At 39.9% G+C, this 19393-nt stretch overlaps 1 protein-coding gene across 8 annotated transcripts in view; it reads left to right on the top strand.

Annotated features, from left to right (window-relative positions):
• LOC136841639 (facilitated trehalose transporter Tret1-like) overlaps nt 1-19146 on the top strand; it is a 54056-nt gene extending 34910 nt beyond the window's left edge. For all 8 annotated transcript variants that reach the window (XM_067108765.1, XM_067108766.1, XM_067108760.1 and 5 more), the window contains 4 exons: nt 14101-14251; nt 15942-16085; nt 17377-17480; nt 18628-19146. In XM_067108765.1, coding sequence (XP_066964866.1) covers nt 14101-14251; nt 15942-16085; nt 17377-17480; nt 18628-18771 — 543 coding nt within the window. In that variant the 3' untranslated portion in view covers nt 18772-19146. The remainder of the gene's footprint in view (nt 1-14100; nt 14252-15941; nt 16086-17376; nt 17481-18627) is intronic.
• Nucleotides 19147-19393: the final 247 nt, after the last annotated feature.

The raw sequence follows: 19393 nt of genomic DNA, 5'->3' as shown, positions 1-19393 counted from the left end.
AAGATTATTATCAGGGTTAGTACTACAAGATTGCCTAGGGTGTTAGATGTTAGTTTACTTGCGCAGAGATCACGCAGGCTACCTCCTCTGGGTAGGTGCCAGGATCACTCTGAGATGGAAACAGCACTGTGCCAATGGGACAGAAGTGCCAAGGAGAGCTTGTGGCTCATACCAGTTAATTGGATCTCTTCCGCCCCTTCTTCTTCTTCAGGTTTCTCCAAGGTCTGGCTAAGCCATTCCTAGGAGGTGATGAGGGCACCGACTCTGGGGAAAGGCCGGAAGTGCCATCAGGAACAGGATCAGAGGTAGCCCTAGTAGCTACGGGCAGGCTCCCTACTTCGGCTGCTCCAACAATCGTCGTAAGGATAGAACCAGCGTCTGCATCCTGGCCGGACAGTTCATGGTCGACCAGAGAAGGTGTAACGTTAAGGTCTGCCAGAGATTCATCCTCAGCAGATGAAAGTGATTGAGAAGAATCATCAGGGGTCAGGGGCTCGCAATTTGCAATGATCAGTTCGGTTATGTCTGGAGGATCTCCCGTAGGAGGATCCGTGACATGATTTGGATCCGGCACTGGCACTAACTCGGGGCCAGGCACCGAGATTAAGGTTAGTGGAGGCGCTATGTCTGAAATAGATGGAGCTTGGCACTGCTCAGGGCTCCCAAGTGGCACTGGCAGAGAATTGGGGTTAGGTGTGGCTGACGAGGGACCCGGGGGTGCAAAACCCCTCAGTGTACCTGAGGTAATGGGAGATAGAGATTCCTGTCTTGGGTGGAGGGCAGACCCCCTTGAAATGGTTCTGGGTGTGGTGTCCATTGCATTCTGCTTGCTAGGGCACCTTGCCCAATTCGCTGAGTGCCCTGTTACATTACAGGTCTTGTAGCGGTACCTGGCGATTTCCCTTCGTGGTGAGGGAGGAAACTTTTGGTGGTCGTCCTTTTGTGAGGATCAAGGACTTGGCCTGGAGTTGCACGGAGAGTGCCCCCTCCATCGAACACCTTGGTGAGCTGAAAGTAAGGCTGACAATAGCACGCTTGTTACAGTGGCGGTGTCCTGGTCAGGTGGTTTTGACGTTAAAGCCTCCCTGGTGGAGGTAGCTAAGCAACAGAGCGGCATGAGGGGGGAGTGACATCCCCAGAGCAGGTCTCATCCCAACAGGGACTCCACTCCGTGCCTGATTTTATTCACCACGCCAAGGCGATGAGGTTGTGTGCCCCAAGGGGTGGTTACCTGAAGTTCAACTGTGGGAATGGTCTTGGTTTGCTCCTCTATCCAAGTCATCATCCACCTGGTCTTTTTGTCAACAGTGGTACTGGCTGGCACTTGGGCCCGATCAATCAGGCTAATATCTGAGCCAGTGTTTACCACTGAGACGGACAGAGTCCAGACCCACTCAGGGTGAGACATATTTGGCGGCACAGCCCCGGCTGTCATGGTACTAATCAGGTTAACATGCTTGTTAGAGGGAATATGCTTTGGGCAACCAGGATATCCGGCAGTATAGTGCCCTGGAGTTCCAATCTCGGCAGAGTCCCTTTGAATGGGCTGATTTCCCTATGGTGACTGTCTGGGGAGAAGACTGAGTAGACATGGAGGGAGAGGAGTTTTGGTTGTTGGTATTAGGCTGCCTGTTGTTGCCCAACTTGTAGTGGCAATCAGATTCAGTTTGCCCAGACTTCTTACAGTGGGTGCAAGTAGGGTTGCTAGGCAGTCTGTTCTTCAGGCGAGTTGAGCCTAAGGTGTACCTGGGTGGCACTATGCGCCGGTGAGACGTGCTGTGTGACTGGTTGTAAGTTTCCCATGAATTGACCATACAGCAAGCTTCCATAAGTGTGGTGGGTTGCTTATCACTGAGATAAACAGCGAGGGGCCCAGGCACACATTGGAAAAGATCCTCCAGCATGGTCTGATTGAACAAGTCCTCAAAGGTATTGCAAAACAGTGAGTCAAACCAGCGGGTACCAGACTGGGTCTTGTGACAGCCCCATTCAGTCCAGTACCAGCCAACTTCCTTGGCAAGACCTCGGAACCTAGGCTTTTGTGATGACCCTACGAACTTCGAGCATGTCGCCTCTTTGACTCTTCTCCAGTGAGCGGAGGGCTGCCTTAGCTTTTCCTTCTATGTGGTTGGCAAGCACTAAGGCCCTGTCGGTCTCGGTGGTGTTGTAATTTTTGAAGAGCACCTCTGTCTCCTCCAACCATGCTTCCGGCTCTTCCTCAGCCCACTTGGGGACTAGGGAATTAATGCTTGAGATTGGAGCATTGGGTGCAGCAGGTGTGGGGTTGGAGGCCTGTTGGATTGCCATAGCTTCAGCACTTTCCTTTCTTGCCTTCTCCAGCTCAAGCTCCTTTTCCTTGAGAGCCAGCTTGCTTGCCTTGAGAGCTTGCTCGTTTTCCTTGAGAGTTAATTCATGCTGTCTTCTCCGTTCCTCTCTTTCTTCTTCATACCTCCTCTGTTCGGCTTCATAATTCCGCCATTCCAGTCTTTCTTCCTTCTCTTGCTTGGCCAAGTCATCCAGCTGTTCCTTGGCCCACTTGGTGGGGTCTGATCCCATGAGATCTGCCTCCTTCCCCAGACCCATGAAGGCTTTTTAATTGTCTGCCGCCATTTTCCTGGTGGGTAAGGGCGTCTAATTGGATTGACTGGACGTACTTGGGGAAATGGTCTGTGACAGTGGGGAAGTGTCCTGTAATTTGGTGGCACTCAGTGGTGTGTCACCTTTTCAATAAGGTGGCACTGTGGTAGAGTGTGCCATGCGAAGATCACACTGATGGAGAGATCCTGAAGGAATAATGATCCTTATGGGTGGATACGCTTGTAAAGTGGAAGTGATCCAGAAGGAGCAAAGGTCCTTATGGGCAGATACACTGTTGTTGGCACTCTGTATCTCAGGTACAGGTGCAGTGGCTTATATGTTAGTACTATGTCTTGGTGGCACTGGGGTGCCAGTGTGTTCCAGGGAACAACACTAAAAGGCAGTGCAACCAAACTGCACTGAAGGAAATGACACTGCCCGAGGCAGAATGTGAGGAGTAAAAGGGAAAGTGGAAAGGTAAGTGCTTCAATAACTTAAGTCGTTGGCAGTGCCTCAGTTTAGTGGCACTGTGGAAAGGGAAACCCTTGGGGCTTGCACTCGTGGGTGGCTAGTTCGAAGAACTAGTTGCTTCTCCCTGACATGAGGAAAGGAATCCTTCTTCCTGACATGAGGAAAGGAAGGTTTGGGGTTTTTACTTAATATGCGATTTGGTGCTTGCGGTATATGCAAGTCTTGGATAATGGACACCCACTCGTGCACGACAGTTGATAACTATTATTAAATGGTTGTAAGTACGCTCTGTGAAATGCACGAGAGTTCACTGCGCTGGCTAAAGCACTTAATGCGAAAATAGATATGGGAGACAATTCAGTGAACACGGGCACATATGTAAATTCGTGCACTAGGTGTGAATGAGTAAAAGGAAGAAGTAATAGGGGATCTTAAAAGATCAAAGTTTGGTGTAAAAATAAAAAAAAAAATATTGTACGTGGCTTTATGAATTAGTGGGTTTATTTTCCAATACTCATTTATTTATTTTAATATTCCCTTTGTTGTGAGGGAAGAATATAAGAGTTTTTTTTCTCTCTCTCAGAGAGCGTATTTGTAATGGAACGTATTTGTTGCTTGATTTAAGTTACTCTAACTTCTTATAATAAATTACGTTATGAAAAATTACACCAAGTTACGTTTTTTTCTATAAATGTGCTTTTGGTATTTACGTAATTTTATGGCTAGCTCCCGTCATGACAAGTTATATGGTGGAAAGGGTTTTCAAATTATTATCAAGATTATCACGATATTTTGTTAGGTTTACATTGGGGCGAAAAGAAATGGAATTTCATTTGGCGAGTGAACGATAAGAAGTGGAACTGGGTGCGCCTGAGCGAACAGCTGATGGTTGCTGGTTGTCGCTCGAGTGATATAGTACAAGGTACTTGAACACAATGTGCTACAAGTTTACCAGATGACCCCTGAATATTACAGTATAATGAAAGATTCAGATCCTTGAGAAAGGATGACCAATAACCTTCTTGGATTATGCCTACAAAGTAAGAAGATGTTTTAAACGATGGTTGGAGGCTGCTAAAGTTAAAGCATTTGAAGATCTTGAAGAATTAGTTGTTCTTGAACAATATCTTAGGGGAATTCCTGAGCATATAAGAGCCTATTTAAGAGAGAAAGAGAGAGGTGAATAAACTTGGCAAAGCTGCTACGCTTAGTGAAGACTATAATGTAATCAGTAGCAAAAGGAACTCTAATGTCAAGTACCAGAATCAACGCACAGGTTTTAAGTTTCATCCAAATTTCAGGAGCAGATTTAATGGGAATCCTACAAGTGATAATACTAAGTCAATGCAGGGTAATATCCCTCAGCAAGCTAATGTAAAATCATCATATAATGTTGCAAGGCAATTACAGAAGCCTAGTGTTGTCTGCTACAAATGTGGAAGAGCAGGACACTTCAGTGGGGAGTGTTATCAGACACATCGGCAGTCCAAACCAGTTGGTCAAGTAGTAAGAGGTGACCAGGTGAAACAGACTACAACGAGCAGTGTGGGGAGGAGTCAAACTCCAGTGAGCGTTGAGCAACCAGTGGAAATGCAACTTCAAGCAGTGAGTGGCTGAGCAGTTTGGAGGCTTTTAAGCCATATATCTATGAGGGTACGCTGACAACTCCAGGAGGAAGTGTGCAGGTGCCAGTCAAGGTGTTACGTGATACAGGGAGCAACCATAGTGTGGTAGTCCGTGGTGCTCACCCCCAGTTGGAGGAGAATATCACAGGAGATTCAGTTATTTTGAAGGGTAGAAGAGGAGAACAGGTAACTCCTATATGCCACTTACACCTGTCATGTGAATTAGTGACAGGAGATGTTGATTTTGCTGTAAAGGACTCACTGGCTGTTGAAGGTGTACAAGTTCTGTTAGGGAATGAAGTTGGTAGTGTGCCATTTGTTCCTTGTCCTATAGTGACAGATAAACCATTGAGGATTAGTCCTACGGTAGATTTGGAGAAGAATAGCCTAACCCCCACCTGTTTCCTAGCTGTGTGACTACTAGGAGTATGAAAAGGACTATGCCTGTAAGTGAAGAGACTGAGGATTTACCCACTCAAGAAGGATCAAGTGAAGGATCTTTGAGCTTAGAAGAGTTGTTCCAGGGAAATGGTGTTTCCCCTAATGCTGACCAAGAAGAGGTTTCCCAAGAAGAAGCTGTTGTCCCTGAAAAGACTCTGTGTAGTAAAAATGTTCCTGAAAATTACAGTGAAACTACAGTAGCTGAGTTAGCAGATATTGAGAGCTCAACCCTTGAAGTTGGTCAGGTAACCAGAGAGAAGCTGATGGAACTGCAGAAGAAGGATGCATCATTAGCCGAGTTGTTTTTCAGAGTTGTTGATCAAGAAGAGAGGCAACAAACTCCTACCTGTTATTATCTGAAGGAAGGTTTGTTGATGAGGGAGCATAGACCTGCAGATATACCAGGAGATGCTGAATGGGGCGAATATCATCAATTTTGATCCCACGTCCATTGAGGAAGCAAGTGGTAGCAGTAGCTCATGAGTCTGGACATAGGGGAATCAGGAAGACTGTGGAGAAGATCATGAAATATTTTTTCTGGCTTGGACTTCACAAAGATGTTAGCAAGTTCTGTTGGGAGTGTCATACCTGCCAGATAGCTGGAAAACCAAATGAAATAATTCAGAAAGCCCCCCTACAACCTATAGAAGTTAGAGGAGAACCCTTTAGCAAGGTGATTATAGATATGGTTGGACCACTACCAAAGACGAAGAAGGGTCATGAATATCTGTTAGCATTAATGTGTCCTGTGACAAGATATCCCGAGGCAATCCCTGTTAGAAACATATCTGCCAAGATAGTTGCTGAGAAACTAATGGAGTTTTTCTCAAAGTTTGGGATACCAGAGATTGTACAAAGTGATAGAGGAACCAATTTCACTTCCAAACTGCTGCAGGATGTGATGAACTTGTTAGGAGTGAAACAACAGTTATCAACTGCGTATCACCCAGAGACTCAAGGAGCCTTGGAAAGGTTTCACCAGACATTGAAAAGTATGCTGACTAAGTATTGTTCTGAGTCAGGCAGAGATTGGGATGTTGGTGTACAAATGATGTTTTAGTGTTGGTCAACAAGTGTTAGTGTTTTTACCTGTCAAGAGATTTCCCCTTTCCAACAAGTTTCAAGGTCCTTACAAGATAATTGAGAGGTTAAGTGATAGAACTTATATGATTGAAACACCAGAAAGACGAAGATGAAGAAGGAAGATACATGTAAACCTCTTAAAACCTTACTTCTCAGAAACCAAAATGGAAACTGTCAATAACCCAGACAACTTCACCTACAGAAGATGATGGATATGAACTGGGAGCTGAAAGCAAGATGAATAATTCTTCAATTTTGGAAAATTTAGAGGATAAACTGAAACATCTGAGTGCGTTAAAAGTTTTACAGAACTATTTGCAGATGTACTTAGGTGTACTGATCTGACCAAGCATGATATCAAGATCCAAGAAGATGGCAGACCATTCAGACAGAGAGCTTATCGCCTATCAGCTTATCATCGAGATGTTTTGAAGAAAGAAGTCGAATATTTGTTACGGCATGGATTAGCAGAACCCAGTTCAAGTCACTACAGTTCCCCATGTGTGTTAGTGAAGAAACCGGATGGCTCGTTTAAGATGTGTACTGATTATAGGAAACTGAATTCCATTAGTGTGGCTGACAATTATCCCTTGCCTCTTATAGATCAGTTACTTGATAATGTTGGGCAAGCCAAGTTTGTCTCCAAGATAGACTTGTTAAAGGGATACTATCAAATTCCCTTAGATGAGAATGCTAAGTTGCTGTCAACTTTTATTACTCATTTTGGACTGTATCAGTATACTGTTCTGCCTTTTGGTCTGATGAATGCACCTGCAGCGTTTCATTGAGTGATGGATCAACTGCTAGGATCCATAGAAGGAGTAGGTGTGTATCTGGATAACATAGTCATTTACAATTCAACATGGGAAGAACATCTGAAGACCCTGAGGAAAGTTTTCAAGAAACTAAGGGAAGCAGGACTAACAGTCAACCTAGAGAAGAGTGAGTTTGGGAAGGCAACTGTGCAGTATCTTGGGTTTGAAGTTGGGAAAGGCCTTCTCGCTCCAGTAAATGCTAATGTAGAAGGTATCCGTAAGGCTACCCCACCTACTACTAGAAAACAGCTGCAGAGATTTTTGGGCATGGCAGGATTCTATCGACGTTTCTGCCCGAATTTCTCAGCTGTAGTAGCCCCCTTAACAGACTTAACTAGTCCCAAAGCTAAGTTTGTTTGGACTACAAAATGTCAAGAATCCTTTGAGAAGGTAAAAGCCATTTTAACTTCAAGACCAGTACTTCAGGCTCCAGACTTCAATAAGAAATTTGTGATACAAGTTGATGCCTCTGACTGTGGAATTGGAGCTGTACTACTTCAAGAAGATGAAAGTGAACTTTTGCATCCTGTATGTTTCATGTTTTCGAAATTGAAAAAGCATCAGAAAGTATATTCCACGATAGAAAAAACTCTAGCCTTAATCACAGCACTGAAAAAGTTTGAAGTGTATGTGAACAGACCTAGGAATGAAGATATTTTAGTGCTGTCTGATCACAATCCGCTCATGTTTTTACAGCAGATCAGGAATCACAACCGAGACTCACCCGGTGGTTTCTGTGCTTGCAACCCTATAACCTGAAAGTGAAACATATCTGAGGTAAGAACAACGTGGTTGCAGATTACTTATCCCGTTGTGAATCATTGGATTCAACCCCAGGATAACCAATCTTCTGGGGGAGGAATCTTATGCTGAGGTTTTCATAATGCAATAATCTCCCCTTAGTCGTTGTGGGTATGTGTGTATTGTTGTATACTGTATAATTTTATGTTCAGATGTGCAGATTCCATAGAGAGTTAGCTTAAAGTTAACGTGGTTAAACCCGGTATGGTTTGTAAAAAGGACGATGTGTGGAGTGGAGAGAGAGACAGAGGGTGATTGTTCTCTATGGGGAGGCGACCTGTTTTTGTCAGTATACCAGACTGCTGAAATAACGCATTCCTATATGACTCGATCATCCAATCAGAACACTGTTGGGTGGAAAATTCTATGACGTAAGTTGCCTAACATTGTTCTGGGATTCTCCATGAGACGATATCTTTTTATTTTATTATAGTAATTAGAGATTCTTTTGTTCTGAAACTATGTAATAATAAATATGGTTATTAACCATAATTCCACTCTCTCTGTAATTATCATTTTCTAAAGAGTTTTTAAAATAAAAATCTTATCTAAAACCCGTTCACACATCATATGGACGAACGGCATCGCTCGTCTATAGACGTCCATGCAAACAGGGAGATTACTCAGAGGCTGTTATCCGTGCTGAGAGGAACTGCGGTTCGCTCTCTCTCTCTCTCTCTCTCTCTCTCTCTCTCTCTCTCTCTCTCTCTCTCTCTCTCTCTCTCTCTCAGGACTTTGTATGTCCTGTTGTAATGTAATTGATATTTTTGGTAGACGATGGTCACTCGTAACTTTTAACTGTTTAATTCCTTAATAAATGTGTCTGAGTCATCTGAACAGTGTATTTTATTGAGTGAAGGTAACGGCGCCTGATAAAAAGTGAAGAAACTGGTACCAAGGTAGTGTAACATAATCATTGGTTTTTAGTGCACTAAAAATAATATTTACAGTGGTTATATGCAATTATTCTATTTTTTCCTTTTTTAATACTTTTTCCATGTTGTATGTTTTATACTTTACCTTTGAAGAGTTTTTATATATATAAATATGGTGTTTTTGCTATTGCCTTAATGCTTTGCTTTACATTTTTAATATTTACTTTTTTGCAGAGTATATTTCTGTCTTTTGTATCCACATTTTTGTTTGATTGATTTAATTGCCCTATTTTGTTTAAAACTTAGGAATTAATTCACTTGTATTCCTTTTCAATAATTTTTTGGTAACTTAACAATTTAAATTTCACTTGAATAATTTTTTGATTAATTAATAAATTAATTTCTGATTTAATTTTGACTGATGATTAAGTCAGACTTAATTCAATTTTGTTTTGTTTTCAAGTATTAATAAATTTCCCTGAGACTGTTAATGTCATGTATAATCTTTGAATTTAGAAATAAATTATTGCATTTAAAATTGTTATATCAGAGTTTCATTTATTGATCCACCAGTAATTTTGATTTGAATTAGATATAGAGTGGTAAGTGAGATGTTTTCCTTCAAGGTATTGAGGTAAGCTCGAACCAGGGAAATACTTAGACTTTTATAATGTTGTTGGAGTGATGCCCTTTGATTTTAGCTCACACCTGTTTTAATGAACTTATTCTGCTTTCTTTCGTGATTGATAAGTTTTATAAGAGATCACTGTTGCCTTTAGAGAAATCAGTCGTTTTATATTTGTGATGAGGGTTCAGGTGTCTGGCTGTTGTGAGGTAACTGTAATTGTCGCATAAATGGTAAGTTTGGTAATAAAATATCAGGCACTTAGATACCAGGTTTAATTTGAAGATCAGACACTGGGCACTTCGTCACAATATATATTGCAATGAGGGAAACTTCTTTTCAAGCACCCTCACCCATTTTACCACAATAACTGTGGGTTTCATTCGCCCCTTCGTCAATTCTCTCCTCCATTTCCCCGATGGTTAAGCTTAATCCTTCTCTCTCTCTCTCTGTTCAAAATAACTGCTTGAGAGCCTTAATTCTAGGTGTGGTCTTCAAGGATGCCTTCCTCGCTGGTGGCGGACAATGGGCAAGGGAGGAGCCAGAAGAGAAAGTTGACGCCATGCCGCTTGGGAAGGTAACCTTTCCACAAGGCCTGGCTGAATGCCCACGTGTTCACTATAGAAAACGAGGCGGAGATTGACCTTAGTGCCACCTACCTGGATGCCAAGGCATAATTTCTGAGGTTATAAATAGACCATGCAACAACAGTCAGAGAGAGAAGCTCTCAGAACGCCACCAAGGACAGATATCCTTACCTTTGCCTGTCCCTTGTACCCTCCACATGTTCGACCCCAAGGTTCAGATCAGTATACTTTTGTCGTGGCATTTTTAATTCCCTCCTCCAGCATCAGTGCCACTACTGGATGAGGACATTGTCTCTCCTTCTCCATCAAAAATATTCATCACGCACCAGTCAGAGGAAAAAATGCACCTATGAAAATGCTTTCATCTCTGTCAGATGAGAAAGAATGGGAACATTATTGACAATTCTCTTGCTTATTTCATTCCTGTGAAAGGTAGCCTATTCAAACAGTAATCAAAAGAGGTATGCATTCCCTTGTCATCACTATCACTCATTCAGAATAGGCATAGGCCTAGTCCTGACTCCTGGTTCAACAATTCCGCGATGAGGTGGCAGGAAAGAGCGCGATAGTATTCAATGATCACAGATAAATGTTGCCAAGTAACATTTACACTACTTTCTTGATTCGTAAAGGTAATCATTAAAATGAGATTACATGAAGTCTGTTCACAGGTGATTTACTAGTTGCAGGGACTGTCATGTTAAATTCTTTCAATAACCTGCAAAAAAATCATAATTAAAAGACTAGCAATCCAGTTCTCTAATGCTCTTCAACACCCCTTCCCCCCATATCCTTGACTACTCCGACATCTCTTACGCCATCTTATTTGTCCAAGAACAGCGTTAAGGGTAAACGGTTATTTTAAAAATTCACCTCACCAACAAAGGAAGCCTTAAAATGTACTGTATATGTTTATAGAATATTTTCTGCTCAGAATGACTTTTTCTTTCATTTCCTAAATATTTGCATCAACTTGTGTTACACCCTGTATATATATATATATATATATATATATATATATATATATATATATATATATATATATATATATATATATATATATATATATATATATACATACATATATGATTATATATATATATATATATATATATATATACATATATATATATATATATATATATATATATATATATATATATATATATATATATATATATATATATTATTATGATTAGCAAGAACTCATAGCAAATTGCCTCCCCCTTTTTGTTGTTGTTTGTTTTGTTGTTTTCATTTACTGCAAGCCGCTCGATCGATAGACACATCTGTCTATCGAGACTTCGCACGGTCAGAAAACAAGGGATTAAAACAGATCAAGGCCACTCCCTTTGAGTAGGTAATTCCTTTCCGAGGCAAAAGTAAATCTGTCTGGTCATCTTCTTACAGGCAAAACCCCCCTGCGGGCATCAGCTGAACATGACTCAACTCCCCCTATGTGTTGGACGTGCCCCTGCCCCATAGGAGGAGATAAAAGCAGAAACCAAACCGAGGTTCGCCCTCACACGCGCGCTGGAAGAGGGGGAGTTAAGTCCCTGAATCATGGCCATGCCCTTGGCCCTCTGTTAGCTACTAACCACGTGGCCTTTCAAAGTATACTTTCCCTCTGTGAACTCCGGCCACCACCCATGTGTTCCCTTGGATACTAGCCGGACTGATGACCGACTCCATTTGCTTCGAGTTTTGAGAAGTCCCCATCGCCTTGCCCTTTTACTGAAGCCCTTGCATCCTAACACGTGGAGGAACCCACCCTCGGAAATCGCAAGTCATCCACGGACCGCTTTCTGCGCTGGAACCAAATCTGCCTTACGGTAAAGTGCTCTGGAAGACCTCCATTCAGTCACGCTTTTGTCTCGTAACTTTTACTTAAGTTGAGAGCCAGTAATCACCGAATCTCTTGTCAAATGTCCGTGCTCCTCGAGTGTCGGCAGTGCTAAGCTATCATTAATTCATCGAAGCCCCTTGGCACTCTCAGTGCAGCTTTGAATTCATTATTCTTTTGTCTGTTTTCATTACTGGCGTATAATGTGCATATCTCTCATTTCAGAGGGACCCTATATCGTGGAAGCTTCTTGAACTGTGTCTGGAATTCCCCAGTTTCATTCATCCCGTAGGAATCCCCTCCAGGATCAATAATCTACTAGCATTCCTCTTTCCCGTACTAATGTTATTTATGTAAATACACTCCTGCAAGTTTGCCCACGTGTTTTACGTAATATTTTCCTCAGTAACAAGAGCCTTACGCTCATATGAAATTCCCCTTTATTTTCCTCTTTTTTATGTTTTCCTGGACCCACGAAGTCAGAATCACAAGGCTAAATTACCTTAAATTGTTGCTACCTGTCTCACAGAGAATATTTCAAGCTAAATCGCCAGGAAAAACGTAAGAATATATATTCTGCTGTTCGCCCTCTCTGCATTATTTATTAAAAAAAATATCATTCTAACAAAGACAGGAAGCTCATCAGGCACAGAGGTAGGTTGTGTGTCTTTTCAAAAAATAACGTCTTTAACAGAAATAGGTTAGCATTAGGGGCCTAGCCCATACAGTTTCACCAAGTAACCTCTAGTAAAGGTGGTCTTAAGCTTCCTTTTGCTCTGTCCTAAGCATTCGGCAATGTTTTGTCAAATTTTCAGACTGCACAGAGGCATATTGACGCGAAAACAGCCGCTGCCCTGACCTTGACCCGATGCGGGCAGTCAGAGAGAGACTTGATACCGCGCGAGACACGTGTGGTGTGTAACTAATTCTTTGTACTTGCCCTCTTACTGTTTCATTGGTATTAGTGAGACGAACAGCCATTTTCAAGACCTCTGATCGTCAGTTGCATGCGCAAACAACCCACGTCAACGGTAAGTTTGAGATTTGCCAAATTTTCGTCGATTGCTAGTATCTCTTCTCTGTACTTCAATTTTCCTTTGTTTTCACCGCTTCGCCACCATCTACGAGAACATGGTATAACCAATTTACTTTTAGGAAGTCTACTGTAAGAATAATTAATATTGCTTAGTGACACTCATCCATTCCTGTGCCGTAAGTAGGAATTAGGGAAGGTTAAGTAAGTAAATTGCAGGCAGCCTTGTGTCTCAATCCCATTGTTCGGAAGAGAAATAGCCTTTACCAGTACTAAATTGCATACGATATATAGTAGTACAGACACCCGTTGTGTTATAACTTTACTTGAAGCAAGGGGAAACTTGACTGTGTCCGACGTGGGCGAAAGTTCATGTAATTTCCTCACTAACTGCACATTCTTTCTTTGTCAGGACCAGTTGGGAAGTAAGGGGGGTTTGTTGTAATCCATGTGTTGCAGAGTAACCCATTATTCAATGTATCGTGTTTTCCCCGGCTGGCGACATTTAATTAAGTAATTGTCTGTCTTTGAGGTTAACTTTTAGCCTTAAAGAACAGGTTACGTGTGTCATTGGCAACTCAGGGCCTCATAAATTACATTAATTAATTAATAACTCATCAGCCAAGCCCCACGCGTAACAATATATATATATATATATATATATATATATGTGTGTGTATATATATATATATATATATATATATATATATATATATATATATATATATATATATATATATATATATATATATATAATGAAGACAGGGGATGTTGATCAGCAAGTCAAGGAAGTCAGACACAGGCACACACACATATATATATATATATATATATATATATATATATATATATATATATATATATATAGTATATATATATATATATATATAAATAGTATATATGTATATATATATATATATATATATATATATATATATATATATATATATATATATATATATATACATACATATATATATACAGACACAGTATATATAATAGTGTGGGTGTGTGTTTGAGTGATTAACCAACAAAACCTAAGGGCCAGTAAAAGAAGTGTGGATTAATATTGGCAATGACCTTTTCCTTTATATTGCACTGAAATAACAAGACATTCAATATTGCAGTAGTCTTTATTTCTACTTCGTTTTCTATCCATACTTTAGATTCCTCCGGATAATAAACGAAGGAAGGCAAATTAATGTTCAAAACAAGATTGCTGCTCTTCTTATTAAAAGGATTAATTCATCTGTTAACCTTGTTCATGAAGCCTTGTCTTCAATTAATTCAACGTGACAGTTAATCAGCATTATCATCACTTCAGGATTCAGGGAGTAAAATTCCTGAGGACGCTTGCACAATCATCGTGGGCGTAGTGCAGGTCATAGCGACTGCTGCAGGTTCTCTCCTGACAGACCGACTGGGAAGGAAGTTTTTGCTCACCGTCTCAGCCGCCACAATGGCTGTGTCAATAGGTCAGTCCTTAGGGTCAATCCAGGTCTAAACTTGTGTCCATGCTCATCAGCAATGCGGCAAAGTTTTTTATACTCGTTATCTCATGTTCAGCGGGGGTGATTTTTATCGGATTTTTTTGTTTTTTTTGGTTTCCCAGTCATTTACAAATAATTGTATATTTTTCCTCCCGGTTTAAATGTTGCTGTTTACAGAAATATTTTAACCGGTGCCTTTCATTCCACTTTGTAATTTCTCCCATGACTTGGATAAATAGAGTTGAATGTGTGTTTGATAACAAAGTACTGAGAATAGCATATTGTGGGAGGGTGGATGAAAATGGTAGAAGGTTAAGATAACGGGATTTGACGGGAGGTATGCAAAATCTGAGGACAGGGATCACTGAAATGTCATGGAGAGCTTACGATTAAAAGCACGTAGGAAAGAGAAGCTAGAAAAGGTAGGATAATGAAATGGAAGGCCTAGTAAAGAAAGAAAAAAAAAAGATTGCCTAAAATACGGCTGTAAGACTCGACGTCATGTAGAATTATATTGAATGTTCTGCTTATTTAGCAACAGATGGAAATGGAGAACGATGCCTTGAAGGAATGTATCGCCGAAGCGCGTCTTTCGAATGTTCTTGAATGTAGAGGACGGAAGAGAGGCAGATCTGAATGGGGAAGTGTGAGAGGTGTAAATTTGAGTGTTTGTGAAAATGACCGTTGGGACTTTAAGGAGGGCAGCAAAGCGAATGAGGAAATCGGCGTCACGTCATTTCGACAGTATTCATTTACTGCAACATTTTTCTTATGTGACATATCTGTTATGGGTATGAGTGTTTGTATATATAATGGGTTATTGTTATTTAAAGGATACTAACTTATTTTCCCTCCTGTTTCTGGATGCGAAAAAGCAGTTTCCATCAATCATAATAACAGGTCAAAAAACTGTTCCTTATCGGCATTGTCTTGAATGCTCTAATGCTTAGACTGAGCTGTCAGTGATGAAGAATTTCATAGGTAAATGCTTATATAGATTTATATAGGCATTTATATAGATAGATGCTTATTTAAATAAATTCTTATATAAATCTTCACATTATGAATTATCAGTAATTTTGATCTATGGATGCAAACCCCTAGTCGTAAGATCAGATCTGTGACTTAAATTCGAAGTACTGTACAACCTGAAACTTTCACCATTTACTGTTAATGTCAACTTTATTGTTTTTCAGATCACATATGCACATTAAATACGACTGAATTATAAAAAATGTATTGATTTAGTGAAGGGACTGTTGGTGAAAACTGTGTGAAAGTCTAAAAGTGAATAAGTTATTAAAACAAGAGATTGGTTGTTGCGGCCACACCCTAGAAGAGACCTTGATCTGAGAGTGAAAAAACAAATGAATACGGGAAATGGAAATCACTCAAGGTTTTATTCTGCTCTGCATACGTCTCATCGTAATATTGTTCGTTCATTTACATACGTTAATAAATTAGTGACCCATTCAAGATTGAAGGTATTTATTGGTGGAGGATGACACCCCAAACTTGGAAATGGTAGGTTAGGTAAGGTTTGGCGAGGTCAGCTTGCCAGGTGCATATCCCTTTACATGCAAAATTCTCCATTTTTTCGTTTGGACGAAAAACTTACGTGAGAAACTGAGAATGACTTTCAATTAATGTGTTGCTGTCTCTTGATGACCTCCAGTGTGTCTGGGTGTTTTCTTCTACGAGAAGTCTCGAGATGATGTTTGGGCAGTTGACTCACTTGGCTGGTTGCCTCTAACTTCTCTCATGATCTTCATCTCGGCCTTCTCCATCGGCTATGGACCAATCCCTTGGCTTATGATGGGTAAGGTGTTATATGAGTAGTTTTCTTTAATATATTTTGTAACATTTAAACCTTAATCATGGCATGATAGATTTCACTGGCATAAACGCAATCCTGGTGTCTGTGTGAGCTAGGGATGGAGGTTTTAGGGGAGCTCATAGGTCTATCTGCTCAGTCTCCAGCAGCTATTGCCTGGTTCTCTCAGATCCTAGCTGGGATGAACAGAGAGCTTGGGTGCTGATTATACATGCATATACGCTCGGCGCCTGTGATGTTGTGGGCCGGTGTAGTGGCCTGCTCCTTGACTCTGCTGCTCATGAAAAACCTTTAAACGTAGACAGCAGTTTTTTCCCAATTAAACTATTACATGAGACAGAGAGCGCATGACAACGAAGGGTAACACTTAGCAAGTATGATTCTATATAGTTAAGGCTTACCCCTACTTTCATAATTCGTGCAGTAAAACAATTAAGAGGTTTTTTATCTGATCAGTTATCTTGCAATCATCTCCATTTCATCAATATCTTATTTGCACGTTGAACTTCCGTAATTTCTCTTAAGGGTAGCTCTATCTGGTCACCTGTCTCTTAAAATTATATATATATATATATATATATATATATATATATATATATATATATATATATATATATATATATATATATATATATATATTATATATGAGTAAATATATGTAAGTACATACATCTATATACTGTATATATATGGTATATATAATGTGTGTGTAAGTGTCATTTAGATATGTTATAAAAAACGATCTTTAAACAAAGTGTCCCGGCATTTGTTGCTGAAGGAGCAACAAACACAATACTGACACAGCTGATCATTTTCCCCAAAACTACTGATGGAAGCTTCATACGGGTGAGCCCTGTTAGTCTGATAGTTAAAGCCATAATCGATATTTTGATATGCACCACCTCTCTTGAGATTTCGATTTTTAGAAAGAGATTTATGCTCTGAAACTTACAAATCAGTGTCTTTTCAATAAGAAGTCTCCGTTAGAGATGTTTTGAACTGATAACCAAATATTCATTTTCTAATAAAGGTTGAAATCAGAATGCCAAGGTCAAGATTAATGTTGCAAATGAAGTAATGCTCTTCATCAGTGAGGCTACCTCAGAGACTGCGGCGAATAAGAAATGGAATATACATTAGTACCGAATGGAAATAAAAGCAATTATATAAGTGTATTGTGCAATACAGTAATAACAGTATGTTTGTTTTTGCGATTTTGATTTTTGCTCGTTTGACATTTAATTCAGGCTTGATCTGAATTGCACTCTTGTTGCAGGAGAATTCTTCTACCCAAATGTCAAGGAAGCTGCTGGAAGTATGGCAACCACGCTCAACTGGACGTGCGTTTTCATCATTACTTTCACCTTTGCTCCCTTGAAGGTTTGTACAGCACTGGAATAAGTCTGAAAGCTTTTATGGAAATTCTTGTCAGAGTTTGTTTATTGCAGTCTCTCTCTCTCTCTCTCTCTCTCTCTCTCTCTCTCTCTCTCTCTCTCTCTCTCTGACCTGACCAGTTCGTAGCTGACAGCTTATACTGAGTGCTAGTGCTCGATGGGGCCATAATAGTAGTACAGTAGTAGTATACGGAATAAGGGATGCAATTCACTTATTTTCAATGGGATAACCTAATCCTGAAATATTCTCACGTCCTGTTGTTCGTTTTCATGGGATATAAAATATAATCCTCATAAACGAAAGACAAAGGAAAGTTTATGTGCGCAGTCCAATTTTAGATTGGAAGATACTTTTAGCAGTACGCAGTCTGATGAAAATGTGGTGTTTTGATGAGTATTATCCTTATTGAACGAATCTGTAGACCATACAAGAGAAGCATACCTGAACAGTTTTAAGTGTCGAAGGGGTCTAGTACTGTATATGTCTGAAAATGATGAAAGGTGGCCGAATTGAAAATGAGAGTTATAGAAATACATTATATAATACAACTTAGTAGTTTATGTAGAGGTTTTATTCTGGAAAGCGAGAAAAAAACAGGAGACTTAATGAAGCAAGAGCCATTTATACTTAGGGAAATGAAAAAGGTGTGTGTATAAATAGAGAGAAATAGGATGCCAGCGTTTGACGGAAAAAGTAGAGATGCAATAAGGAGAACTGAAGATGTAAGTTTGGAGAATAGCCTGTCAAGAAAGGTAAAAAGTTTTCCGATGTAAAGGAATCATTTATGAAAGATTTATATGAAGGGTGACTAGTCTGCTGTAAAATAAATAGAAAAAAATAACTATCTGTCAAATTTTACTGAAAATATGTAATGGAGAATATAAAATATGGATTCTTCAACAATCATATGTAACAGACCTCGTTTATCATCTACTGAGACAAATACTGGAGGTAGAAAATATGTCATTTTTGGTCACAGGTGCCTCTCAAAGTTAAGAATAAAGCTGCTCCCTCCTTTTCGATTCTCCTGAATTCACGCTGTTGGTCTTTTTTCTTCTTATCAGTACCATTTCGATAGCATCTTTTCATATAGGGATTCACATGTGGTGATGGTCTTCTCCTGTCTTTGCAGAATGCTATCCACGACTATGGAGTTTACTGGCTCTTCGGTGGACTGGGAGCCGTCAATTTCCTGTTCTGCCTATTATTTGTACCTGAAACAAAAGGGAAAACCATCCAGGAAACCACTGCCTACTTCGGAGCTCCGACCAACTGAAATGACCTAGATGTTCTGAAATTTTGGGCAAGTTCAGTGCCTGTACTTCAGATACACTTGAAAAACTCGTTTCAGTTCGAATACAAGGCACGCTTAAAAATGTTTCTGGTAGATGGATCTCTTCTGTTTGAGTCGATGAGGAATTGTATTTTTTCGGTGGTTTGGGGTTGAATGCTTTACTATTATTATTATGTTTTATTTTCTAATCTAAGTACGTTTTTACTAATGAAATACTAGAACACAATTTAAGATGACTGTGAACATTTGCCATTCTCATACAAAGATAACGTGTATATTTTTCGTAATCATTATAGGCATCAGTTATTTCTACATAGTTATGTATTTAGTGTTAGGTTAATAATAATGCTGAACCTACTACTTTATTGACACCCTTTTTGTCTCACATTAATAAACTGGCCAGAGAATGCTAGGTCATTCTGTTATCAGTTCAGAAACAATATAATATGTAACGTTTCAAGTCCTTCATCTTCAAAGGACAAGTAAATGAATGACGATATTCTTTTTAAATCAAGGTACACTTGGAAACCATCGTAAGTCTAACCTATTTTATGTAAGGTGGTAAGCAAAAATCTCTTTTCTGTGATTTGACACCGTGTTATTA

Source organism: Macrobrachium rosenbergii, chromosome 9, assembly GCF_040412425.1.
Source record: "Macrobrachium rosenbergii isolate ZJJX-2024 chromosome 9, ASM4041242v1, whole genome shotgun sequence".
Classification (NCBI taxonomy): Eukaryota; Metazoa; Arthropoda; class Malacostraca; order Decapoda; family Palaemonidae; genus Macrobrachium; species Macrobrachium rosenbergii.
The sequence above is the reverse complement of the archived record's forward strand: the minus strand, read 5'-3'. Positions and strand labels throughout refer to the sequence as shown.